The sequence below is a fragment of the Rhinoraja longicauda genome, chromosome 12, assembly GCF_053455715.1.
Source record: "Rhinoraja longicauda isolate Sanriku21f chromosome 12, sRhiLon1.1, whole genome shotgun sequence".
Classification (NCBI taxonomy): domain Eukaryota; kingdom Metazoa; phylum Chordata; class Chondrichthyes; order Rajiformes; family Arhynchobatidae; genus Rhinoraja; species Rhinoraja longicauda.
In genome coordinates this window covers 891,953-913,636 of record NC_135964.1, presented here as the reverse complement: position 1 = coordinate 913,636, position 21,684 = coordinate 891,953, and the positions used below count along the sequence as shown (strand labels likewise).

The following is a 21,684-nucleotide window of genomic DNA, read 5'->3' as shown; positions in this document are numbered from 1 at the left end:
GATTAGAATCATAGTCAGTACTGACATCGTGGGCCGAAGAGCCAGTCTCTGTGCTATAGTGTTCCATGTTCCAAAGAGAACATTGCCAGGAAAGGACATTCCCTTCGCCAAAAGATTTCATGAGTCAGATGCACTTTTGAAACAATTTATAGTTTGATAGTGATGAGTACCAATTGTGGAATTTACATGTGAGCTGTCCTGCAGGGATTTGAGCTCAGTTTTCAACATTGTTTGTCCAGTTCTCTAAATCGTTGTCCGTTATCTTTGCTATAGTGCTTCTGCAGCTTTGGTACAATAATTGGTAACATAATTTATCTTTCTGTAATGGCTTATGTACACTAATGCCATGCACTGTAACACATTGAATTATAATATTAATTTTAAAAAGTGGTGCACTGAATTTGCTGAGAGATGTTTCCCCCTTACTGGGTCTTGATGCTTCACATTGTAAAATGAAAAGTGAGAGGGTGAGGGAATGGTTCTAGGCGTTAGCTGTTGTGTCTTACTATTTTCATATAAAATAAATCATGAAAGGAATAGATCATGAAAGGAATAGATCGGGGAGATGCATAGAATCCCTTGCCCAGAGTAGGGGAATCGAGGACCAGAGGACATAGGTTCAAGATGAAGGGGAAAAGATTTAATGGGAATCTGAGGGGTAACAAAGGGTGGTGGGTGTATGGAACAAGCTGCCAGAGGAGGTAGTTTAAGAAACAGTTAACATGGATAGGACAAGTTTGGAAGGATGTGGACCAAGCGCAGGCAGGTGGGACTAGTGTGGCTGGGACATGTTGGCCAGTGTGGGTACGTTGGGCCGTAAGGCCAGTTTCCACACTGTATCACTCTATGACTATGACTCTATTTCTAAATAATTAGGAATAGAAATAGCTATAGCACATTGTCACTTCAAGGACCTTTCAAAATATTCATTTATGCATTCATCATGCTTCTGTTGAGAATGTTGCATTACGGCTGAACAGCTCATGTACCTATGTGTTGTCTCTCTTTAATCAATCTTCCTTGGAGTAGCATGTTATGACATTATCTAACCATTGCTGAAGAGCAGGTGTTTTCATTTATTTTCTCCTTCGAGACCTCTCTTAACACCATCTGAGCATTGTAATAGGAAAGTCTATTTGCAGAATAAATTGTGCTTTGGACTTATGGCCTGATTATAAATCAAATCACAGTGGAATCAATACTTCTGGTGTACTCAGTTAGAATGTTAATTCCACCATGCTAATTCTGTCCCTTAAATCGAAACGGTCAGTGCTGGAAAAGCTAACACTTATTCTAAGTTTAAACTTAGTTTGAAACCAGTTGGTCCTCATTTAACAAGCCTCATCTTGAAGAAGCAGAGGAAGGGTGAGCGGGTGGGGGAGTGAGCTGGAAGGGGAGCGGGAGGGGGAGTAGGTGGAGGAGGGGGAGCAGTTGGGGGAGGGTGAGCGGGTGGGGGAGGGAGATCGATGGGTGAGCAGGTGGGGGAGGGGGAGCAATTGGGGGAGGGGGAGGGGGAAGCGGGAGGGTGAGCGGGTGACGGAGGGTGAGCGGGTGGGGGAGTGGATGGGTAGCAGGTGGGAAGGGGGAGCTGGAGGGGGAGGGGGAGCGGGTGGGGGAGTGGGTGGGTAGCAGGTGGGAAGGGGGAGCTGGAGGGGGAGCGGGTGGGGGAGGGGGTGGGTCGGGGAGAGGAAGTGGGTGGAGGAGTGGGAGGGGGATCGGGAGGGGAAGGGTGAGTGGGTGGGGAGGAGGGGCGGGTGGGGAGGAGGAGCGGGAGGGGGAGTTGGAGGGGGAGCAGGTGGGGAGGGGGAGCGGGAGGGGGAGGGTGAGTGGGTGATAGAGGACGGGAGAGGCCAGGTGGATGGGGGGGGGACAAGCGGATGGAGGAGCGGGTGGGGAGGAGGAGCGGGAGGGGGAGCTGGAGGGGGAGCAGGTGGGGGAGGGGGTGGGGGAGGGGGAGCGGGTGGAGGAGGGGGAGCTGGAGGGTGAGCGGGTGGGGGAGGGGGAGCGGGTGGGGTGGGGGAGGGGGAGCGGGAGGGTGAGCGGGTGGGAGAGGGGTAGCAGGTGAGGATGGGGAAGGGGAGCGGGTGGGGGAGGGGGAGGGGGAGGGGGAGCGGGTGGAGGAGGGGGAGCTGGAGGGTGAGCGGGTGGGGGAGGGGGAGCGGGTGGGGTGGGGGAGGGGGAGCGGGTGGAGGAGGGGGAGCTGGAGGGTGAGCGGGTGGGAGAGGGGTAGCAGGTGAGGATGGGGAAGGGGAGCGGGTGGGGGATGGGGAGGGGGAGGGGGAGCGGGTAGCGGAGGGTGAGTGGGTGATAGAGGGCGGGAGAGGCCAGGTGGATGGGGGACGACAAGCGGATGGGGTGTGGGTGGTAAAATGGTGAAGGAATTGGTGGTAGGAACTGGAAATTAAAAAAACAAGACTCATTATTCCCAATTAATATTCACCATAAAATACAGAAGATGTGTAAAAAAAAATGTTGCAATGGCAAACTATGACTTTTCAGTATTCCTCAGAAGTAATAATAATAATAAGCATTTATTTTATATAGCGCCTTTCCAGAAGCTAAAAGCGTTTACATAAACAATCAAACATAAAAACAAACAGACAAACTATCCTAACGGAGAAGCGGCGAATAAACAACGCCAGTGTCCTCTCACGTCAGGGTCCGGCAGTAGACAACAAAAAGCACAGGACACACAGATACAATTTTTACACAATTTTTACACAAACAGCCATCACAGTGATTGCTCTAGGCACACCCTCACTGTGATGGAAGGCAAAGTCTTATCTCCTCCTGATTTCTTCTCCCATGGTGCCACGAGGTGATCGAGGCTCCCAACTTTTTGAAGCCCCCACCGGGCGATGGAAAGTCCCAGGGCCGAACCAAGCAGGCCGATGAAAGTCCTGAGCCCCCACCGGGCGATGGAAAGTCCCAGGGCCAAGCCGAGCAGGCCGATGAAGGTCCTGAGCCCCCACCGGGCGATGGAAAGTCCCAGGGCCGAACCAAGCAGGCCGATGAAAGTCCTGAGCCCCCACCGGGCGATGGAAAGTGTCGCGGCCAGGCCACGCAGGGCGATGAGGGGCCTGCGAGCGGGTCGATCATACCTCGCACTTCGGTATGATAAACGGTATGATGAAGTGATAAACAAGAGACAACCCCCATAAATACGAGAGAGAGCTTCATTGCTGTGGCTGAAAATATCAAGAGAGCCAAGATCCTGCTGAATTTACCAGTAATATCACGGAATCTGAAGAATGGTCTTGACCCCAAACGGCACCCATTCCTTCTCTCTCTCCAGAGATGCTGCCTGTCCCACTGAGTTACTCCAGCGTTTTGTGTCTATCCACTGAATCTTTGTCCCTTGTCGCATTGTTTAGCTTGGCAAACTGGCCAGGTGCTTAAAGGAGTGATCTTGAAAGTGGGAGTAATCTAGGCATGGTGATTATAGTGAGCAACAAGGAGAAGTAAAGGAGGACTTCAGAGTTCAGAGTGAGTGGGTGATAAAGGGCGGGAGAGGCCAGGTGGATGGGGGGGGGGACAAGCGGATGGGTGTGGGTGGTAAAATGGTGAAGGAATTGGTGGTAGATGACACCGATGCCAGATATCTCCAGCCAATTTAATGGTGGGCCAAAGGCAGGAACCCCAGCATAATGTTTCAGGAGCAGAATCTTGAATGTAATGTCATATACAAAGTTTATCGTGATTCAGAAAAGACATATGATACAATATCATGGATGAAATTGGATGACAAAATGAGAGGTTGTGAGACGAAAGGGGAGTGTGGTGCTCACAGTACCTAAAAGGCAATGCAGCAAGCTACTGTGACCATTATATTTCAGGCTCCTTGTTGAGTCTTGGTCCAGGCAGTCATGCTCACCATGTATATTAGTGATCTCATGCCACCATCAGAGCATCAATTCTTTTTCTCTGCTGCCTGTTAATGGGATGAGCAAATAAAGACACCATTGGTTAAATGTCAGTCGGATAGATACTCTCTTTAATTACATGGAATCTACAGCAATGAAGGAGGTTGTTCAGCACAGCTAATCTATATAGATTATTACTCCACTCAAGCCTCCTCCTGCATTCAACATCTATTTCCAACCCATCTCTATCCATTTATAGACACAAAATGCTGGGGTAACTCAGCGGGACAGGCAGCATCTCTGGAGAGAAGGAATGGGTGACGTTTTGGGTCGAGACCCTTCTTCAGACCAATATCCATTTGTTCACTTTTCTTCCAACAAGTTGGAGAGTTATGAAAGTATTGTACAATTGGCTTAAAAAGGAGGTTGTGCAGCAGAGTGTCTTTTAGGGCAATGTGATTAAAGATATACATTGCCTGAAGTGAAAAGTGATGACTGTCATTTTTGACCATCATCCATGATTCTGGTAATTCAGCCAGAGCCTTCTCACCATGAAATCTGCTTGCTACTTGCAATGATTTCCATATCAGACACTCACTGGATTGTGCAACCGTCCATGTACATTTTAGAGCACAAAAAGACACAAAGTGCTGGAGTAACTCAGCAGGTCAGGCAGCATCTCTGGAGAACACGGAGCAGGTCAGGCAGCATCTCTGGAGAACACGGAGCAGGTCAGGCAGCATCTCTGGAGAACACGGAGCGGGTCAGGCAGCATCTCTGGAAAACACGGAGCGGGTCAGGCAGCATCTCTGGAGAACACGGAGCGGGTCAGGCAGCATCTCTGGAGAACACGGAGCGGGTCAGGCAGCATCTCTGGAGAACACGGAGCGGGTCAGGCAGCATCTCTGGAGAATACAGATAGGTGAACTTTCGGGTCAGGACCCTTCTTCACATCCGAAACATCAGTTATCCATGTTTTCCAGAGATGCTGCCTGACCTGCTGAGTTACTCCAGCACTTTGAGTCGTTGTTTGTAAACCACCATCTGAAGTTCCATGTACCTGCATTGTACATTTTGGACCATTGCCAGAGGAAGTTATATTTCAATATCCTGGGAGCAACGATTGATGGAAGCTCCCAAAACAACTTGCTGTTTGAAGATCATTGCCAGATTGGGACACTCCTTGCCACTCATCCAATCATCTCCACCCTCTCAGCCCTGACCCTCGTCTCTTGATAATTGGACACCTGGCACAAGCCTTGCCCATGATACTTGATACCACCCCCAGACAATCTGCACCACTCATCCCCACAGCTCCCCGGCTTAGCATCATTCCTCAGCACCGCGTTTTCATTGTCAAGGAATGCATTACCTGTAGGGTTGTGGATGAAATCTTGGGTGAAACACTTGGGTTCCAAACATGTAGCATGATTTTATCTTCTAACCATGTTCGTTTTTGTCTTTTCATTAAAGCGGGCATATTAGAATTTCAGGAGTAATCAGTCAATAAGAAATAATCAGGAGGGTTTTTAGCTATTAATGGGCCAGTATTTTTGCTGCAATTTCTTCAGTGCTAGTAAAATGCAATGCACTCAATGTTGCAATGGCCTGTTTCCTTAAAACTCCGTGTTCCTCAACTTTTCACTGTTATTGTGAATCACTTTATTGCAGATTAATATATCCAAATGTACTTGAGTTAATAGTGGTGTTATAAACTAAAACAAAAGGAATTGATGTGACTCAATACGAGAAATTAATTAAGTATGTGATTTACTTGAGCTTGTCTTTCATAACCCTCATCCTGCCTTTAGCAACTGAGTAGAAGTCATTGTGCTGGAACTAACAAAGTATATTCTCATAAATTGCTCCCTCTTTAACTAAAAATATAAGCTAAATGAACCATGGTCATTGGATGGTTTTAACATGTGTATTATGGTTTATCTAAGCTCAGCTGTGAAATGATAATTGGGAACTACTGTCTGCCTGATGTTAGAGGTCTTGTGACTAATTAAACAGTTAACAATAACTTTTCTTAAAGATCATGTTTACTGTACAATCGTTTTTTGTCAATTGATTTGGGTGCTTTGTTGCAAAGGTGTTTGGTAGAAAAATCTATACATTTTATCTTAGTGTTTGTAATTAGTCAGAAATTAAGTTCCTAATTCTAGCACTTTGCATTGTGAAAGTGCACTGGTTTTGTGCGATGTCCAATTGCCATTAACCTCAATGCTTTGTGAGCCATCAGTGGTATTCCACCGAGTTCTTTTGCTTGCCATTTCAGTGAAGACTTCAGTCACTCCAGACTGATTTTGCAAATCATTACTAATATTTAAATTCAAGGCAGATGACTAGAATCGCAGAGCAGATCTATCAGGTCTCTAAAGCAGAAGAGAAAGCGTTCATTATCAAATAAAAACAGAAAATACTGGGAAAACTTTGCAGATCAGGTAGAACCTATGAAAAGAAAAACAGTAAAGAGTTTCAGGTCTGAAATTCATCAGATTGTTTTGGGCTGAGAAACATTTTCTGTTTCTCTTCTCGTAGATGCTGCATGATCTGTTAAATGTTTCCAACACTTTCTCTTTTATTTCTATACATTTTGTTTTAATGTTTGTTTTAAAACGGATTTCCATTTGGAGGTGAAGGATGAACAAGGACTATCCCCCACCCAAGTCGCACCAGCTTCTCGTTCTCACCTAGCAAACAACTAACAATGACCTGTTTCCTTAATCGGTGTTACTTTTTTGCATATCTTTCATTCATTTGTTTTATATATCTCTACATCACCGTCTATATCTCACGTCTCCCTTTCCCGTGACTCTTAGTCTGAACAAGGGTCACGATCCACACGATTGGCCAAGTATGTGCATATACAAGGAATGTGCCTTGGTGCTCCGCTCACAAATGACAACACAAACATACAGTTAACAATTAAGAATAAAGCATAACCACATCAAAACATTTTGTGCCTGTCTTCGGTTTAAACAAGCATCTACAGTTACAATACAATACAATACAATATATTTTTATTGTCATTGTACCCAGGGGTACAACGAGATTGGGAATGCGCCTCCCATACGATGCAATAATTTAAGTAATTTAGACAACAGCAACCCAACGAAACAATTGTAACAGTTTTAGACAGGGTAAAGTGCAAGTTGATCTATGCGTTGTGACCATCCGGCTCAGCAGGACCGGTTCATAGCAGCTATGGCCCTGGGGATGAAGCTGTTCCTGAGTCTGGAGGTGCGGGCGTAGAAGGCCTTGTATCGTCTGCCCGATGGAAGGAGTTCGAACAGACTGTTGCAGGGGTGTGAAGAGTCTTTGTGGATGCTGGTGGCTTTTCTCAGGCATCGTGTGTTGTAGATGCCCTCCAAGTCTGGTAGCTGTGTTCCGATGGCCCTCTGAGCTCTATGGACTACCCGCTGTAGAGCTTTCCTTTCTGCCACCGTGCAGCTGAGGTACCACACAGGGATGCCATGCGTTAGGATGCTCTCTATGGTGCAGCGGTAGAAGGTCGTCAGCAGCTGTTGGGGTAGACCAGACTTTTTCAGTGTTCTTAGGTAGAACAGTCTTTGCTGTGCCTTCTTGACCAGCGCAGCAGTGTTATTGGACCATGTTAGGTCCTCCGAAATGTGAGTGCCCAGAAACTTGAAGCTGGACACTCTCTCCACACTGTCCCCGTTGATAGAGATCGGGGCATATTCCCCGTTATGTGACCTACGGAAGTTGATGATCAGCTCCTTGGTCTTGGTTGTATTTAGGGACAGGTTGTTATCAGAGCACCAGTCCGCCAGGTTCTGCACCTCCGCTCTATAGTTTGTTTCATCCCCGTTGGTGATCAGCCCGATCACCGTTGTGTGGTCTGCAAACTTGACAATGGTGTTGGTGTCGAATGCAGGAACACAGTCGTGTGTGAAGAGGGAGTAGAGCATGGGGCTCAGAACACAGCCCTGTGGTGTGCCGGTACTCAGGGTGATAGTGGAGGACAGGTGCGGGCCCATTCTCACTGCCTGCGGTTCCTTCCGACACAAGACTGAACCATTGTTGTTGGCCCATGTATCAAGATGGGACCATGTATTCTCTGCATTACAACCTTCTGAAGGTTTTGAATATCGTTTCACCCATCTTCAACAATTTATGCTGTCAATAAATTCATCTGAAAATGACCTGAACAGATGGTCTCGTTTGCAAATATAGCTAAATGTGGAGACATCTGTTGGTATAAATGACCATACCATCCAAATATCAGTCAAACTAGATTTAAAAATTACCATTACTGTATTCTGTTGTAACGACCGGAATGTCTCTGAACGTTTAGCCAAATGCTAAATAAAAGGCCCATTGATGGCCTTTCAAATGGTGATTCAGGGTGGAAAGTTGGCCATAGTAAAACTTTTCTGCAGCCTGAGGGGTCTTAGCTTAATACCACACTCAAAATTAAGAAGCTCCGTGCTGCAGTTAAGCAAGATGATATGTTCGAGTCCTGTCATAGCGCCAGAAATGTTGAACTCAAACTTCAGAATGCTGTTATTGATTGATTATTAGTAAAGCAGTACCATATCCAGGGGAAAACAGAAATGCCTTTTACAGGACAATGAATAACAGTTGTAAACAATAATGTTTCGGGATGTTCCAGCTCGCAGTTAAAGATTGCCATCGGGACAGGTTAAAAAAAAATCTTCATCCAGGTGATGAATCTTTGGAATTCTTAACACAAAAGCGATGTTGATGGGCTGAGTCACTAATTGCATTCAAACTGAGATCTCTAAGTGTGTTGCTGCTCAGGGGATCAAGGGACATGGGGTTAAAGTGACCATGAGGTAAAAACCAACCATGATCATAATGAATAGCGGAGCAGGTACAAGGGGCCAAACTGCCTACTTCTATTTCTTTTATTCATATTTTCCCATTCAAGGGAACTAAACAATGGATCAGGGCAGTAGCAATGCAGTAGTCACTGGTTCATGTATTATTGTAAAGTCTGCACAGCATTGGTCTTTCACCTTAAATAAATGTTGTGCATGGTTGCAGACACGGATATGAGAGGGGAGATAATTTTCAGCCTGGCATTGATGAACAATCAGTGATTATACATCAGTTACCTATTCTGCATGCTGTCTGCTTGACCTTTACAGGTGATTCATCATGCATATTACACATTGAATGCCTGATGCTGAACCAACTAGACCAAAACTAAAAATCGCCACCTCCATCTCCCAGCACCCTGCAATTTAACGTTAGCCATGAAGCTAATTAAAGATTGCCAGGCATTTTGTTTTTTACAAACGTCCATAATACTCGTTGGTTGAACGTCAAGCCCAAAAATCCATTTGAAGGTAGACACAAAATGCTGGAGTGCATTTTGGAGAGAAGGAATGGGTGAGGTTTCAGGTCGAGAATCTTCTTCAGACTGACCCTTCTTCAGCCTCGCCAAAAGTCTGTTTCATGGGTGGAAGACTGGCAAAGCAGTCCGGCTCCAGTGACCTATGCTTGAGCCTGATCTCGGGTGCTCTCCATGTGGAATGTACATGCTTTCCCTGTGACCATGGAGGTTTCCCCTCAGTGCTCTGGTTTCCTTCCACCAGTGACTGTGAATCACTTCTTATGTAGGTAAGTGGCAGGGGACGTATTGGATAAGTGAGAGAGAACAGGCTATATGGGCAATAAGTAAGGGAAGAGGACTGGTAGTAATGTTCTAAGAGAACAGCCTGTTTCTGTGTTATAATAAAATGTAGAGATTATGTTACCCTGGTCGGATAGCATTGGAAAAAATCTATTTTTATTATTGTGACATCAGGTATCTTTCCTCTTTTAAAATAAGTAACAGAAAATTAAAAATACAGCGTTAAGCATTGCTTTAAGCCAGTTATATATTTCAAGGACAGCTGGGAATGGTAATAAACAAAAGATGTCCAGGTTACATGATGCATAAAATGAAAGAACTTTCAATGTACACCAATTAATATATAGCTGTGCACAATTGACTGTTTTTGTTCTGGCCCTGTGAATTCACAGATCGCTTGCGATTTTTGGCAAAGGAGAAATTGTACAGGTTGAAAGTTATTTCAGGGAAGCATTTACCATATCCATACATACCTCACACCAGGCTTCTTAATGGAATGGCCAACATCCTCAAAATAACAGTGGAGAATTTGATGTGTTTCATTTCTGCACAATAGCATTCTGGTAATCATTTCCTGGCTGATATATTGACAGTCATTCCAGGAGAGGAAGTATAACAAAGCAAAGAAGAGTGGGAAGACAGAGGATTGGGACTCTTTTAAAGAGCAACAAAAGTTAACTAATATAAAGGAGGATATAAAGGAGGATAGCAAAAGTTTTTTTAGGTACGTGAAGAGGAAAAAAATAGTCAAGGCAAATGTGGGTCCCTTGAAGACAGAAGCAGGGGAATTTATTATGGGGAACAAAGAAATGGCAGACGAGTTAAACCGTTACTTTGGATCTGTCTTCACTGAGGAAGATACACACAATCTCCCAAATGTTCTAGGGGCCGGAGAACCTAGGGTGATGGAGGAACTGAAGGAAATCCACATTAGGCAGGAAATGGTTTTGGGTAGACTGATGGGACTGAAGGCTGATAAATCCCCAGGGCCTGATGGTCTGCATCCCAGGGTACTTAAGGAGGTGGCTCTAGAAATAGTGGAAGCATTGGAGATCATTTTTCAATGTTCTATAGATTCAGGATCAGTTCCTGTGGATTGGAGGATAGCAAATGTTATCCCACTTTTTAAGAAAGGAGGGAGAGAGAAAACGGGTAATTATAGACCAGTTAGTCTGACATCAGTGGTGGGGAAGATGCTGGAGTCAATTATAAAAGACGAAATTGCTGAGCATTTGGATAGCAGTAACAGGATCATTCCGAGTCAGCATGGATTTACGAAGGGGAAATCATGCTTGACAAATCTACTGGAATTTTTTGAGGATGTAACTAGGAAAATTGACAGGGGAGAGTCAGTGGATGTGGTGTACCTCGACTTTCAGAAAGCCTTCGACAAGGTCCCACATAGGAGATTAGTGGGCAAAATTAGGGCACATGGTATTGGGGGTAGGGTACTGACATGGATAGTAAATTCGTTGACAGACAGAAAGCAAAGAGTGGGGATAAATGGGTCCCTTTTGGAATGGCAGGCAGTGACCAGTGGGGTACCGCAAGGTTCGGTGCTGGGACCCCAGCTATTTACGATATACATTAATGACTTAGACGAAGGGATTAAAAGTACCCTTAGCAAATTTGCAGATGATACTAAGCTGGGGGGTAGTGTGAATTGTGAAGAAGATGCAATAAGGCTGCAGGGTGACTTGGACAGGTTGTGTGAGTGGGCGGATACATGGCAGATGCAGTTTAATGTAGATAAGTGTGAGGTTATTCACTTTGGAAGTAAGAATAGAAAGGCAGATTATTATCTGAATGGTGTCAAGTTAGGAGGAGGGGGAGTTCAACGAGATCTGGGTGTCCTAGTGCATCAGTCAATGAAAGGAAGCATGCAGGTACAGCAAGCAGTGAAGAAACCCAATGGAATGTTGGCCTTCGTAACAAGAGGAGTTGAGTATAGGAGCAAAGAGGTCCTTCTACAGTTGTACCGGGCCCTGGTGAGACCGCACCTGGAGTACTGTGTGCAGTTTTGGTCTCCAAATTTGATGAAGGATATTCTTGCTATGGAGGGCGTGCAGCGTAGGTTCACTAGGTTAATTCCCGGAATGGCGGGACTGTCGTATGTTGAAAGGCTGGAGCGATTGGGCTTGTATACACTGGAATTTAGAAGGATGAGGGGGGATCTTATTGAAACATATAAGATAATTAGGGGATTGGACACATTAGAGGCAGGAAACATGTTCCCAATGTTGAGGGAGTCCAGAACAAGGGGCCACAGTTTAAGAATAAGGGGTAGGCCATTTAGAACGGAGATGAGGAAGAACTTTTTCAGTCAGAGAGTGGTGAAGGTGTGGAATTCTCTGCCTCAGAAGGCAGTGGAGGCCAGTTCGTTGGATGCTTTCAAGAGAGAGCTGGATAGAGCTCTTAAGGATAGCGGAGTGAGGGGGTATGGGGAGAAGGCAGGAACGGGGTACTGATTGAGAGTGATCAGCCATGATCGCATTGAATGGCGGTGCTGGCTCGAAGGGCTGAATGGCCTACTCCTGCACCTATTGTCTATTGTCTATTGTCTATTGTACTGCAGCTTCTGAGGTTAACAATCAATTATAGTGAAGGAAAATAACTGCAGATGCTGGTTCAAATCGAAGGTAGACACAAAATGCTGGAGTAACTCAGCGGGTCAGGCAGCATCTCAGGAGAGAAGGAATGGGTGATGTTTCGGGTCGAGACCCTTCTTCAGAGATCTACCTTACATAGAAACACAGGTTTATTGTCCTCTACTCTATAAGGACAAATTACACATGAATGAATTAGATGAACAATGACATTAATACAGCATATTTTGAAGCAGAAGTACATATAAATTGGGGCTAGATTGTTGACTTTGATTGGGCATCAACAACGTTATCTCGTTCATTAAGTCTTGGATGGAATGGGAGTTAGTTGCAGGAGCGTAACAGGAGCAAAACTTCCAATGCAAATGTTGACCTACCAAATAATCTCAGTTCGTATCTCTGAATAGTTCACTTGGCACTTCATCAGGCAGCATCAAAAATTTCCCTGCCATCTTCAAACCCTCCAAAGTTGAAGACAAGCACAGAAATTAGCTCACAATTAAGCAGGAGCAAGCTCACTTTAAACCACAGAATGTAACAGGAAGTCTTAAGAAAGTAAATTTGTCTTTTGTGCAACTCGTTAACGTCATAACTAGCCTCCGTGACAGTTTAATTCTTTAGATTTTTAGACAGCGTGGAAACACGCCCTTCGGTCCACTGAATCGGCTAGACCCTGGAACCTGTGCAGAATCAGTCATCCTTGCCACCAGCTGGAGCCTAGATGTTGTCCAGTTTTGCAATATCATTGGGAGCTTCATTATCTGAAGATTTATCATTCCAGCAATCATCAAAGTAGCTCAGCCACCGGCTCCAACAGTCCAACATTATCTACCTTCCCTTTAGTTACCAAAAAATTCCCTTTTTTTTAATGTGTTTTGTTTGCTCCACTCTATTTGACAAAAGCTATTTATTTATTTACCATTAAGTGCTGTCCTTGCCTCAACTATTTAGCCAACTCCAATTTGTCCAATGCCAATGGTCTTGACTCTGAGATAATGAGTTTACTCTCATTGGTATTGGTTCTCTGGCACCTTATTCCTTTCTCAAAGGATGAATCCAGGAAGGTTTGTTCGGATGAAATGAAACAATCGCCTGATATACAGGAAAACAGTTATCAGGCAACTGAACCATCCTATCACCAACTAGACTGCATTCCTGACTTACCATCTACCTCATTGAAACCCTCAAACTATCTTTAATCGGACAAGACTGGACTTTTTCTTGCACTAAATGTTATCCTGCATCTGTCTATTGTGGATAGCTTGATTGTAATCTCGGATAGTCTTTTTGCTGACTGGACAGCGTGCAACAAAAAAGATTTTCACTGCACATGACAATAATCAACTAAAGCAAACTAAACTAAGACAAAATGCACAGTTAATGTTGTACAGTTGGTCTGATCATGTAGGAGGGTTCTTTCGTGGTTGCCAAGAAGTAATGTGACAATTGTTTGAGGAATGTTTGAGCCCATTAAAATTTAAAGAGAACTGAGAACTGTGAAGCTTTTTGATTTGATAAAAGACAAAGCTAATTTCATAAGTGTTCTATTCAACTGTTGTGTCGCTGGAAGCCTCCTACAATGTGGAGTCTGAATGATGGTTTTGTATCCTTTGAGTTGCTTATGCAACATTGAAAGCTGAGGCTGGTTGCCTTCCAGTGACATATCTTTGGGCAGGAGGTGCAGAGGGTTCTGTGCTTTCCCACATCGAGCATCGCAGGCACAATGCAGGTGCCTCAAAAGCTCTGCATCCTTCCCAAGTTTAGCCTTAAAGCTTTGCAAAGGAAAACTTATCACGTGAAGGTCAGTTGCATCAGATGTGTGCTTTTTAGTTTGCTTTCATTTCCTGTCGATTTTCTTACGATTCAACTGAAGATAACTGCAGCTCATTGATTGTCCTGAACTGTGGATTCAAGAGTTTTTTTCCCCTCCGTGTTGCAGGATCTTCAGTCAGAAATCGATGCTCACACTGACACTTATCACAACTTGGACGAGAATGGACAGAAAATACTTAAAGGTCTGGAGGGCGGTGAGGAAGGGGTTTTGCTCCAGAGGCATCTTGATGACATGAATTTTCGCTGGACTGAACTCAGGAAAAAATCATTGAACATCAGGTAAGTCCTTGCACCTTGCATCTTGCATCTTGCTCAAATTGGGGGAACTGCACCTCATATTTTGCTTGAGTAGCTTACAACCCAGTGGCATGAATATTAATGTCTCTAACTTCAAGTAACCCTTGCATCCCGTCCCTCTCCCACCCTAGTCCCCTTGCTAATTTCACCGTTTGTATTCCTTCGTTGTCACCTTGTCCCCAGCCAACAATGGACCATTGTGGGCTACACCTTTCCTGAATCATCGATGCAATACCTCTAGTTTCCTCCTCCCTGACTCAGTCTGATGAACGGTCTCGAAACATCACCGATATCTTTTCTCCAGATGTGCTGCCTGACCCGTTGAGTTACACCAGCATTTTGTCTTCGGTGGAAACCTTTAAATTTATTTTTGACTCTGTTGTCGAGCTAAGAGTTTAGCGCGTCTGCTTGGAATACTTCAGGATTATTATAAATTTGCAGTGATATAACTCTGGGTGACCTATTCCCCCTCGATAGCAATGTGGTAAATGTAATTAGCGATGAAGTGTGATACCAACCTTTACCGGCCACCTCATGTCAATTCTCCAGGCTCAGATTTATAAGTAGTGGAAGAAGCTGTTGGCAGAACTATAGCCAACAAATCGGCTCAGGACACCACAGGGAGAAGAATGCACTCTGGAAAATGACGGGGGCAGAAAGGGATCATAATTAATCGCTTCCAGCTAATTTACAATAGTGATTGTAACAAAGGAAAGAGGCAATTGTCATTATTGTGGGCTCTTGCCCTCTCAAGAACGTGGCAATATCTTGGCATCTGGTATTCCCCAGTGGGTTTGTTCACGGGTTCCAGCGTGACCTGTGTAGTGGCTTCACGAAAATAAAACTCAAGCCTTTCACTCTCTGGGAATAACATTTTTAACGGGCAAATTACATTTTTGGTGGGCTGCTTCTTTTAATATGAGACGGAAAGCCTCCCTCAGGAAACCCAGTGATGGATTTCCCTGTCACTGCGGAGAGCTAATGTATATTGCGTGCACGCTGAACTGCTGGATTCAGGACTCCCTCTGCTGCCCTCTTTCCCACTGGAAATCGTTCAACAGTGTGGTTGTTCTCTGGAGAACAATACAGTACTGTGTAACAAGCAGCTTATGCGCATAAATCTCTGCTCAGCATTCTCACAGTCCCACCACTGATATGGTCAAGGATTACACTTCACGAATCCATTAACATGGGCCTGAAAATATTTGCCATTCACACCAATGGTCCCGCATCCAGGTTTCTTGAAGCTGTTTTACTGCTTATTCCCTGAAAATTGAATAGTATCTCTGATCTCGTGTTGAAGTTTAAATCTCTGTCATTTGAGCAACAGCTGGAAGAACATTGTGCCAGAGCTGTAACTTTAATTTTTGCACAAAACCAGGTCTCCTTGATTACGTACTTAAAGCCAGCAATCCTGGAGAAGGTACATTTTCTTTTTTTCCAACCAAAAATAATTTACTCAATTATTTACAATAATATGTACAATACTAAATGATTCAAAACAAAACCCACCCCCATCGTACAAAGTATAACAAATATTCTTAATTGACTATTTCCCCATCCTTGTTCAGGATGCCCAGCAGTCCCGTAAATCTCCCAGAATGCCCGTGAACAGCGCGTAGTCCCTCTCTAAAACCACCCAGATGCGGACGTAACCCCGGAAAAGGGGCAGAAGATACATTTTCAACCGAATCAAGATGATTCTGACATACCGACGTGAATAATTTTTCACTGGTGCCATTTCCTTTATGGATTTAAGATTTTTTTTCACTTTGAATGCCAGGGCTCAAACAGCAGGTATCGCAAGTAGCAAGCATTAATTGCTTGTGAACCTACATCATTAGTAAGTCAAGAGGGTGGAATTCCTGCCTGAAGCCTGAGTGAAACTAATGAGCCTCAGCAGCATTCAACATTCACTCTACATTCATTGACTTGTGTAAATTTACTAACCTTCCACATATTGCTGTGTATTCAGGGTGCTATCTCCTCTGTTAGAGTGCATTCACAAAGTATTCAGACCCTTTGCTGTGACACTGAAAATTGAGCTTATGTTCATCCTGTTTCCATTGATTATCCTTGAGACATTTCTACAACTTGATTGGAGTCCACCAGTGGTAAATTAAATTGATTGGACATGATTTGGATAGGCACACACCTGTCTATATAAGGTCCCACAGTTGACAGTGCATGTCAGATCAAAAACCAAGCCATGAAGATGAAGGAATTGTCCGTAGACCTCCGAGACAGGATTGGGTCGAAACACAGATCTGGGGAAGGGTATAAAACAATTTCTGCAGCATTGCAGGTCCCGAAGAGCACAGTGGCCTCCATCATTTTTAAATGGAAGAACTTTGGAACCACCAGGACTCTTCATAGAGCTGGCCACCCGGCTAAACTGAGCAATCTGGGGGAGAAGGGCCTTGGTCAGGGAGGTGACCAAGAACACGATGGTCACTCTGACAGAGCTCCAGAGTTCCTCTGTGAAGATGGGAGAACCTTCCAGAAGGACAACTATATCTGCAGCACTCCACCAATCAAGCCTTTATGGTAGAGTGGCCAGACGGAAGCCACTCCTCAATAAAAGGCACATGACAGCCCGCTTGGAGTTTGCCAAAAGGCACCTAAAGGACTCTCAGACCAATGGAAACAAGATTCTCTGGTCTGATGAAACCAAGATTGAACTCTTTGGCCTGAATGCCAAGTCTGGTCTGGAGGAAACCAGGCACCGCTCATCACCTGACCAATACCATACCTATGGTGAAGCATGGTGGTGGCAGCATCATGCTGTGGGGATGTTTTTCAGTGGCAGGAACTGGGAAACTAGTTAGGATCGAGGGAAAGATGAACGGAGCAAAGTACAGAGAGATCCTTGATGAAAACCTGCTCCAGAACGTGCTGGACCTCAGAGGTTCACCTTCCAACAGGACAACGACCCTAAGCACACAGCCAAGACAACGAAGGAGTGGCTTTGTGACAAGTCTGTGACTTGTTTCAGTGGTGTGCTCGCAGGTAATCGGCAACCACAGGCAAAAGGGGGGGGGGGGGGGGGGGTTTGATAGGCAGATGGCCAGAGATTTTAAAAAGGTGTGAGACAAAAGGATTGAAGAGCTGTGAGTTGTGAAGCCTGAAGAAGGCATGTAGGTCGAGTGGGAGGGGAGAAATAGGTGCAAGTCCAGGGATGGGGAAGAAAGGGAAGGAGCGGGGGGGAGTTGTGAGAGGTTTCTGAAAATTGGAGAATTCAGTGTTCGTTCCGTTGGGTTGTAAGTTACCCGAGTGGAATATGAGGTGCTGTTCCTCCAGTTTGTTTGTGGCCTCACTCTGACAATGGAGGAGACCCTGAACAGAAAGGTCAGATTGTGGATTGGAAGGGGAGTTACAATGGTTAGCAACTGGGATATCCAATGGCCTTGACACTTGTTATGCAGGCATATGGCCTTTGCTATGACTAGGACATGCGAGCACACAACTGAAACATTGCGATTAAAGGGCCCGTCCCACTTAGGCGATTTTTTAGATGACTGCCGGCGACTGTCGAAGTCGTAGCAGATTGCCGAAATTTTCTTTTACCCTACGACAATGACCACGACAATGCCGAGTCGGGTCGATACAAGTTTCTTTTTTTGTGAAACTAGCACCTGGCTGAGAGATTACACCGTCTTTGGAAACATCGCAAAATTCCCATGCTTATCAATGCTTCTCCGGCGTCCTAATTTTCGCTGAAATCACTGACAAGTCTGTAATTACTTGAGAGTTTTGAAATATAACAACTTGCCTGGGTTACTTGAAAACCAAGCTTCACCAAGATTGACTTCCAGTTTACTAATAGCAGTATTAAGAAATTTAATTTTAAACGTGGTTAAATGGATTTTTGTGCGAGTGTTGGCATTCTTTGAAAATGTACGGGAGATGCATATCTAGTTTCTGGGTTACAAATCTGGGTTGGGAGCCTACTTTAAAAGTAATCGCTGATGGCCATAAACATCGCGAAATTCCCACGCTTACCTGACCATCAAACTGTCGCCTCTAATCTACCTGTCAAATGTCCTGACGGTAAATAAATTGGTTAAACACAAGTATTTAATGGTATCTTCAAATGACTTTACTTAATTTAATATTACGTGCTTCTAAATGCATCTGCGACAACCTACCACACCTGGGGACAGCATGCGACAGACAGCGCCCACAATAAGCAACGATACCTGGCTACAAGCCAGCTGCAACAACCTACCACACCGGGGGACAGCATGCAACAGACAGCGCCCGCAATAAGCAACGATACCTGGCTACAAGCCAGCTGCAACAACCTACCACACCTGGGGACAGCGTGCAACAGACAGCGCCCGCAATAAGCAACGATACCTGGCTACAAGCCAGCTGCAACAACCTACCACACCTGGGGACAGCGTGCAACAGACAGCGCCCGCAATAAGCAACGATACCTGGCTACAAGCCAGCTGTTGCCGAGAAATTTCAATCCGGTTAATTTCTCAGTGACGCGCCGAGATCCACTACGATTCTTTGAAGACTCCTCACGATCATGCCCGCGACACCCCGGCGAACTGTCGGCGACAGCCTAGCCACCGGCAGTCGCCTTAAAATCGCCTAAGTGGGACAGGCCTTTTAATGAACAGATAAATTGATTTATCTGTTGAACATATACAGCAAGCGATCATGGATTAAAGGCATGGTATTCAGGGAAATATTAACCATTGATTTTAGTCTCTTTGTTTGTGCACTGAGTTTGGTATGTCCCCTACAACTCTCACCAACTTCTACAGATGCACAATCAAAAGCATTTTATCAGGATGCATCACAGCTTGGTTTGGGAACAGCTCCATCCAAGACTGCAAGAAATTGCAGCGCATTGTGGGCGCAGCCCAGACCATCACACAAACCAACCTCCCTTCCATTGACTCCATTTATACCTCACGCTGCCTCGGCAAGACCAGCAGCATAATCAAGGACGTGTTGCACCCTGTCCACCCCCTCTTCACCCCTCTCCCATCAGGCAAAAGATATAGAAGAGTGAAAACGCACACCTCCAGATTCGGGGACAGTTTCTTCCCAGCTGTTATCAGGTAACTGAATCATCCTACCACAACCATAGAACAGTGCTGAACTACTATCTATCTCTGTGATGACCCTCGGACTATCCTTGATCGGATTTTGCTGGCAACACCTTGCACTTATTCCCTTATCATGTATCTATACACTGTAAATGGATCGATTATAATCTTGTTTTGTCCTTCCGCTGACTGGTTAGCGCGCAACAAAAGTTTTTCACTGTACCTCGGTACACGTGGCAATAAACTAAACTGAAACTGAGTCACTCCTTGGGTTAACCTGGTGTTAGCAATCTGCTGTCATTTTGTGTGTTTATCACTGAATAGCTTTGCACTAGAGTGTTAATGATGCCTGCAATGGTGTGAAGCCTTTCAGTGTGGTATGGCCTTCCCTTTTATGAAAATAAGGATAAAAATAATTTGTGGCCTGTAATTTGCATTAGTAATCATCCCCTGTGCCTGCCTCTGTGTGTAGATATTAACAAAACTGTTCTGATCTAAATTGATTCTGGCTGGCAACAGAAACCAAACTGTCTGTAAGGTGCTGTGGGAATTGTTTGCTTGAAGCTGCTTGGTTCTGTTTCCCACCACTTTTCCGTGCACAAAAGTGCTAATTCGCACCTGGTACACACTCTTCCCTTAAGGGATCCAACCTGAATCCATGCTCCTCACATGGACGGAGCCAGCAGGTGCCCTGCTCTATCACATGGACGGAGCCAGCAGGTGCCCTGCTCTACCACTTGCTGCCATCTCTAACCTTCATGTCTGCCAAGCTCTCATCTACTTTCTCTCCTTCCTGTCATGTTCTGTCGAGAGGTGATTGACTGGAACTGTTGCTTCTCTATCTTTAAGTGCTGTCAAACTAGCTGCGTATATTGAGCATAAACTCCATGGGCCGAAGGACCTGTTTCCATGTTGTATCTCTAAAGTCTAAAGGTGTTCCCGGAATGGCGGGACTGTCGTATGTTGAAAGGCTGGAGCGATTGGGCTTGTATACACTGGAATTTAGAAGGATGAGGGGGGATCTTATTGAAACATATAAGATAATTAGGGGATTGGACACATTAGAGGCAGATAACATGTTCCCAATGTTGGGGGAGTCCAGAACAAGGGGCCACAGTTTGAGAATAAGGGGTAGGCCATTTAGAACGGAGATGAGGAAGAACTTTTTCAGTCAGAGAGTGGTGAAGGTGTGGAATTCTCTGCCTCAGAGGGCAGTGGAGGCCAGTTCGTTGGATGCTTTCAAGAGAGAGCTGGATAGAGCTCTTAAGGATAGCGGAGTGAGGGGGTATGGGGAGAAGGCAGGAACGGGGTACTGATTGAGAGTGATCAGCCATGATCGCATTGAATGGCGGTGCTGGCTCGAAGGGCTGAATGGCCTACTCCTGCACCTATTGTCTATTGTCTATTGTCTATTGTCTATTGTCTATTGTCTATTGTGTTGTACTCGTTAGAGCTCTTTGATGAAGCATCAGATCCAGCATGGAAAATGCGGTTGAAGTGTCAGCAGTATATTTCTAAAAGATGTTTGAATTGATGCTACATAATGGGCTTGTCATCAGGACGGCAAGCCATGGAATACAAGGGAATCGAGCAGCATGAATAGTGACACGCTCTAGGAATGCAGTGAAGGTTGTGGAATGGGTGTAGAAGACATCTACCAATGTGATTCATAACTTCGTGTTAATAAGTGATAGGAGCAGAATTAGGCTATTTGGCACATGGTGCAGCGGTAGATTGCTGCCTTACAGCGCTCGTAGCGCCGGAGACCCGAGTTTGATCCCGACTACGGGTGCTGTCTGTATGGAGTTTGTACCTTCTCCCCGTGACCTGCGTGGGTTTTCTCCGAGATCTTCAGTTTCCTCCCACACTCCAAAGACGTACAGGTATGTAGGTTAATTGGCTTAGTAAATGTAAAATTGTCCCTAGTGGGTGTAGGATAGTGTTAATGTGCGGGGATCGCTGGTTTCGGCCAACCCTAAACTAAAATCTAAGCTAAACTAAAGTCTACCACTCCGCCATTCAAGCATGGCTGATTTAACTTTCCCTCTCAACCCCATACTCCTGCCTTCTTCCCATAACCCCTGATGCCCATACTAATCAAGAATCTACCTATCTCTGTCTTAAAAATATCCATTGACATGGCCTCCACAGCCTCCTGTGGCAATAAATTCCACAGATTCACCACCCTCTGATTAAAGAAATTCCTCCCCATCTCCTTCCGAAAGGAACGTCTTTTAATTCTGAGGCTATGATTCCGGGAAAGAGTGACTTTAGATCATGTGACTGGACAGGAGAATCTGTGACTGATCCCCTTAAAACAGAGGAGGTTGCAAGGGGATCTCTTGGAGTATTTAAAATGAGGAAAGGTGTGGGCAAAGGAGAGAGCGAGAAAT

The 21,684-nt window shown here is 45.1% G+C and overlaps 1 protein-coding gene across 9 annotated transcripts in view; it reads left to right on the top strand.

Annotated features, from left to right (window-relative positions):
• dmd (dystrophin) overlaps window positions 1–21,684 on the top strand; it is a 1,595,363-nt gene that overhangs the window by 1,335,917 nt on the left and 237,762 nt on the right. For all 9 annotated transcript variants that reach the window (XM_078408877.1, XM_078408870.1, XM_078408878.1 and 6 more), the window contains one exon: window positions 14,035–14,207. In XM_078408877.1, coding sequence (XP_078265003.1) covers window positions 14,035–14,207 — 173 coding nt within the window. The remainder of the gene's footprint in view (window positions 1–14,034; window positions 14,208–21,684) is intronic.